General features: G+C 35.2%; 1 protein-coding gene across 1 annotated transcript in view; it reads left to right on the top strand.

Annotated features, from left to right (window-relative positions):
- The first annotated feature begins 347 nt into the window (after positions 1–347).
- LOC145068220 (GDSL esterase/lipase At1g28610-like) overlaps positions 348–6,000 on the top strand; it is a 49,761-nt gene continuing 44,108 nt past the window's right edge. The window contains exons 1-5 of the mRNA XM_079015188.1: positions 348–609; positions 1,125–1,352; positions 1,491–1,545; positions 4,619–4,712; positions 4,805–5,081. Of these exons, the coding sequence (XP_078871314.1) occupies positions 348–609; positions 1,125–1,352; positions 1,491–1,545; positions 4,619–4,712; positions 4,805–5,081 (916 nt within the window). The remainder of the gene's footprint in view (positions 610–1,124; positions 1,353–1,490; positions 1,546–4,618; positions 4,713–4,804; positions 5,082–6,000) is intronic.

Here is a 6,000-nt window from a genome sequence, read left to right as displayed (position 1 = left end):
ACAGATTTCTTTGATCATTCTTGTGACCTACCAATCCTCTACAATTGATGTTCTTAATCGAGCTCTTCTAAGGATTTTGTTTTAATCATTCGACACATTTGATTCAATCTTGTCTTGTTCTTATTTTCGTGTTCTTGCTGTTTTATATTTACTTACCTGTTTAAGATCTAATCGATCTTCAAAGATTAAAGTTTTAATCTCATCAACATGTTATTTATCTTTTCATTATATTTATCCACATAAGTGATTCATTTATATAATGGGAGCTCCATGTTATAACTTTGGCACACAATTCTGATACCTTATTTCTTTTCAAACAAAAATATATATATTTGGAGCTTCTTCTAATGGCATTTTCTACATGTTATTTGTCCATTACAATCTTCTTAATGATTTTGCAGGTGTTATGGAATACTAGCGTGTATGCGAATGGATGCTATACGTCCATCTTTAGCTTTGGAGACTCCTTGCCCGACACCGAAAACATTAAGCAAATCGCCTCCATAACCCACACAGACGTTGAGGCTCTACGGTGGCTTTACAGAGAAACATTCTTTGATCAACCCACGGTTCGTGCCTCCAATGGTCGCCTCCTCATTGATTTCCTATGTAACTCCTGTGTGTGTGTGTGAAAGTAATAACTATTAAATGTGACTAGTAATGGTTGATCCCTAGCTAGAACAACTTAAATATTGCAGTAAACAGCAAGATTTGATAGGACGTAGTTAAATTTGTTTGTCCCGGATTAGACTTGACTTAGAGTAGTTTTGTTTGATCGAGGATTAAATTTGACTTATGGTTTAAGGTATGTCTTATATGATAAATGAGATTCTAGTTGTCAGTACCATTGCATAGATACATCGAATTTCGTTCATGCATTGACAAATACCTAAAGCAGTTCACCGACCACGTTCCTCATATCATGTACATGTCTGGATAAGCCAAATCCATATGTGTAATTCTACGAGCGCATTAAAAATTGACCTAGATCTTGGAGAGAAACATTATTTTTGTATCAATCCTAGTGGTGGGTTTAGATATTTGACATCTTGTAAACAATATCTAATAAACTATGTAGTTCATGTTCTAGGTGAATAAATTTTGATATTTTCTTCTTCCAAAAGCTGAGAGTCTTGGGTTGCCATTGATACCACCGTTTATGCATGACAAGGAGGATGACAAAGTGGTGGAATTTGGACAAGGAGTTAATTACGCGGTGGTGGCTACAACAACATTGGATACATCGTTTCATGAAGTAAGAGGGACTGTTAATGCGGCGGCAAATGTTTCTTTAGGAGATCAATTGAGATGGTTTAAACAATCATTGCCTTTTATTTGCAGCAACACTTCAGGTAATCAAACATACATATGTGCTTCTACTGTATACAGTTGTGCTAACCATAATGCGGCAACAAAGATTCTTGTTTATAATTTTGAGATTCAATTTACAGTTTTTAGTGAGTACTTGTATTTATTATAATTGTTGGCAGACTGTAGAAACTTAATTGGGCGTTCTTTGATCCTAATGGGAGAGATTGGTGGAACTTGTTAGGGTAAAAAGTTATTCATTCATGACTTTGTAAATGTTTGACTTTTGTAAAACTCACTTGCATGTGGTGCTTTAGCCTTTAGACCTATTTGTTTGTGAGAGTGAGAGAGAGACATATAAACACCTCTATAAATAGTGGGTTCTTACCACTTGTAGAGGTGTGCTTGAGAGATGTAAAAGTGAGTGTGTAAGTGTGTGTTATTTATGTAGTCTAGATCTAGATCCTTTTTGTGTAACACCATATACATTCAATATATCTCTTAAACACCCAAATCACTATGTTCAATTGTGCAAGCTTTAATTCTGCATGCCAAACCATGTTCGTTGTCACTTTAATTGGTATCAGAGCTTGGTTTTCACGATCAATGTGACTTTTGAAGAACGATTCATGGTTTGGCAAATTTTTGTCGCAACTTGAACAATTTTGGTGAGTCTCTCTCTATGATCTCTCATAATATTTGATTCGTGCGTTGCGTTTTTTATTTTTGATGGTTTTGATTCATTGGATCTAATTCATTTGAAACCTCATTATTGATCCAATTAATTTTTTATTAGATCAAATTCAAACCAAAAACAAAATAAAATTTACTGTTCATGTTCATCCATTGAGCCCAAATTCGAATCTATTATTGTTCACAATTCTTTGAGCCCAAAATCTCGTATGGTTACTGTTCTTCATTCCAATTTGAGTCCAATTAATTTTTTTTCGATTAAATGAGCCCAAAATATAACAGATGTATTTGACTCAATTCGCAGTTCCTCACTCTGCGTTCACTTTATCTGTTACATATACTGTTCTTGATTCACGTTTTGTTCAACTTGATCTCATAGATTTGATTTTGTTTCTTCATCTCTAACATTTGATTAACTTTGATTCTTGAGTTAGAATTGTGAATCGGTTGTGTATGATAAGCCGATAATGATTAATTAATCGTCAATCCATTCTTTGATTTAGATGAAATTGATCAGCTTCTAAGTTAGAAGAATAAATTATTATCTGTTTGACATGAGAATCAATGATAGATTCATGGATTTATGTTTGTCGATTGATGAATTGAAGAATCAAAACAAAAAGTGTGAGTCGTTGTTCTTGGTTCAACTTGTACGTGTGCATCACTGTGTTGTACAATTGGATTATCATTGTTTGAATTCAACTACGTATCGTTCTGAATCAAACCGAGTTGCTTGGTGCTTTTAATTGATATCTGATACTTAGAGTCAAGTATCGATATCTTGGAGACTGATCAATTTCGATGAATTGGAGCATTTTTGTTATTGTCGATGGTTTTAGATCGATTTGGGTTGTAAACTGAAAGCAAAGATTGAGTCTTGGAGTCGTAATTTGGATGATTCGCTTTTTAGCTTTAGCTGTCATTGTTGAAGAACTGGAAGAACGAATTTTTGGGAACGAATTTCTTGAAAACAAACGAAGCCATGGATTTAGAAAGCAAATGACTTCGCAAGATTTTTGTTTTTGGATTGTATGATTATTGATAGTCGATTTTGGTATCATGAATGGGTATAAGGAGGATGCGAAGGTGATTAAGGTTGTTATTCACTTCGCATTTGGTGAATAAATTTAAAGATCAAAATCGGGTTCGCATAAGGTGATTTGGTCAGTTCGCATATAAGGTCAAAAGCTGTTCGCATTTGATTAACTGGATTGAATGTTTTGCAAATAATGATATGGTTCGCATCCATGTTCGCATATGCGAAAGTTGTTCATTCTCATTTGTGTTGCAAGTGATTTGCGAAAATAACGATGGGAAGAATTTGACTGAATAAGAATATGCGAAGCGTTCTTGTTATAACCCGTTCAATGAAGAAGAAAACAAATATTTTCGAAATTGGTCCCTGATCTTTTCACGAAATGACATAATTGGTCCAACTTCGCAAAATGGGGTTATAAAATGACAAAAATGCAGAATTTTCATTTCGCATCCCTGCAGTCTTTGCAAAATGGCAAATTTTACCCAGTTTCGCATTTAGGGTAAAAAATTTGAGAAAATGGAATATTTTCAAATCTGGTCCCTGCAGTTTGTGCGAATTTACACATTCTACCCAGTTTCGCAAATGGGAGTGTGTTTCGCATATTTGGCTGTTTTTGGCGCAACGGGTCACTGCAGAATTTTGAAATTGACAATTTCTACCCATTTTTGAGAAATTATGTCAAAGGCGATCCGTGAACGATGATAAAAATTGATAATTTTTTGATTTTCCGGATTGAAGCACAAAGTTTATGCCACATGTTAAGGGGGAGTTTTGACACGAAAAATTCCGAATAGAGCACGTTCTTTTTCCTTGGAGTTTTATAATCAAATTTTGATTATAAAAAGGGGGAGAAGTTTTATATGGAAATTCGAACTTGAATTTTTCATATTACGCGGATTTGAAGACCGAAGTGATCTTGAAGTTTTAAAGCTACGAGATGATGCAATTGGAAGTTCGGAAGTGATGTATTCGAAATAGGTTTGGATTTATTGAAGATTTTTGGGGTGTGTTTTTATGCGCAACTTTTGGGTGATTATTTGGAGTTTAGAATACTCTTGATCATTCGTTGCTGCTTGGATTGTATGGTCTCACATCCTAGAGCCCAAATTGAAGAATCATGGAAGAATTGAAGATTGAAGTTCGTTTCAACATGTGTCACCTTTGAGGCTCGAACCACGTAGTGCTTGATTTTGGAAGATTTGAAATGGGTCATTCATTCCTAACTTTGAGGGGGAGAATGTTAGGGTACAAAGTTATTCATTCATGACTTTGTAAATGTTTGACTTTTGTAAAACCCACTTGCATGTGGTGCTTTAGCCTTTAGACCCATTTGTTTGTGAGAGTGAGAGAGAGACATGTAAACACCTCTATAAATAGTGGATTCTTACCACTTGTAGAGGTGTGCTTGAGAGATGTAAAAGTGAGTGTGTAAGTGTGTGTTATTTATGTAGTCTAGATCTAGATCCTTTTTGTGTAACACCATATACATTCAATATATCTCTTAAACACCCAAATCACTATGTTCAGTTGTGCAAGCTTTAATTCTGCATGCCAAACCATGTTCTTTGTCACTTCAATCGATTACAACAATCCAATAGTTGGTAATAAACCAATCGATGAGCTCAATTCAAACGTTCCACTTGTTATTGATACCATCATCTCAGCAGTTAGTGTAACTACTCAAATCATTCATATTATATTTTAAATTTCTTTTCCTAGTTTGTGATTTTCTGTTGGAGTTGAATCTAATAGTTTTAAATACAGGAACTAATTAATATGGGCGCTCAAACACTGGTTGTTCCAGGAACCTTTCCAATTGGGTGTTCTGGTATGATTCTAACAAGCCATTTTTTTGAAAAAGAAGAAGAGTATGATAACAGAACCGGTTGCCTCATCAAGTTCAATACACTTGCTGAATACCACAATGAACTGCTGCAATCCAAACTAAACCACCTTCGAGAGCTTCATCCGAATGTCACCATCATCTATGCTGACTACTACAATGCTGCCATGCAGATTATCTATTCTCTAGATAAATTCGGTACTTTTTTTTTCTTGAACGGCCAGAGTTATATTAAAATAGGTGATAGCAACCAGAGACCAATTTGAGACTCTACTCAAGTAAGCCAGTAGGTATATATATTCACCCAATCTTTTCACGTAAAAGGAATATACACAACACCAAGTTTTCCCAATTTCAAAAATCTTCCCAACACAAACAAAACACGTTTTTAACATCGAAATTATCTCAATCACACCAACACCCTTTGATCTCACAGTTAAGATTGCACCCCAAAAACCTGAACACATTCTATGAGTTCCCATGCATCCAATCCACCACGATCCGTGTTCCAAATAATGATTGTTCGACATGCATGCTCTTTCCTTTCTTCATCATTCTTAGACAAAGGGCAAACTATGATCATCAAGTTATACGCCAATATCAAATTGACAATAGTAGGAAGTCGTTTTTTAGGAGTTCCCTAGATCAAGACATTAATTTTTCCAGAGATCAGGTTATTCCACTTCCACTTTGCGCAACAACCACGGAAAATCATGTCATTTCATATGCCTTAACGGTCCAACCTTGAATCTTTTCGAAGGACCTAGAGACCATTTCACGCAATCTGTGTCTCTAGATAGCCTTACATTTATGTAAATGTCAAACAGATTATCGAATTCCTCGGTAGTCCTTCCAGCCACCTTTTCTTGAATCCCCTCCCAGGAGAATTCTACCCCCTCACTATATTATTTTAATCTTTGGCTCACTAGAAAATCTCTTTTAGTTTCAATTGCCAATACTCTTGGAAATGGATCTGCAAAGGCTGTTTTATCACACAATGTTGTTAGCGGGTAATATAGCAAACCCCTTGTAATTGTGTTCACAGCCCTTGTATAAATAGCCCAACAGTATGTTGTATTTTGTTACATATTTCTGTTGTAATCCCTAATATCAGCAA

This window comes from Lactuca serriola, chromosome 8, assembly GCF_051521515.1.
Source record: "Lactuca serriola cultivar US96UC23 chromosome 8, Lser_US96UC23_V15, whole genome shotgun sequence".
NCBI lineage: Eukaryota > Viridiplantae > Streptophyta > Magnoliopsida > Asterales > Asteraceae > Lactuca > Lactuca serriola.
This window is presented reverse-complemented; position numbering and strand designations above follow the sequence as displayed.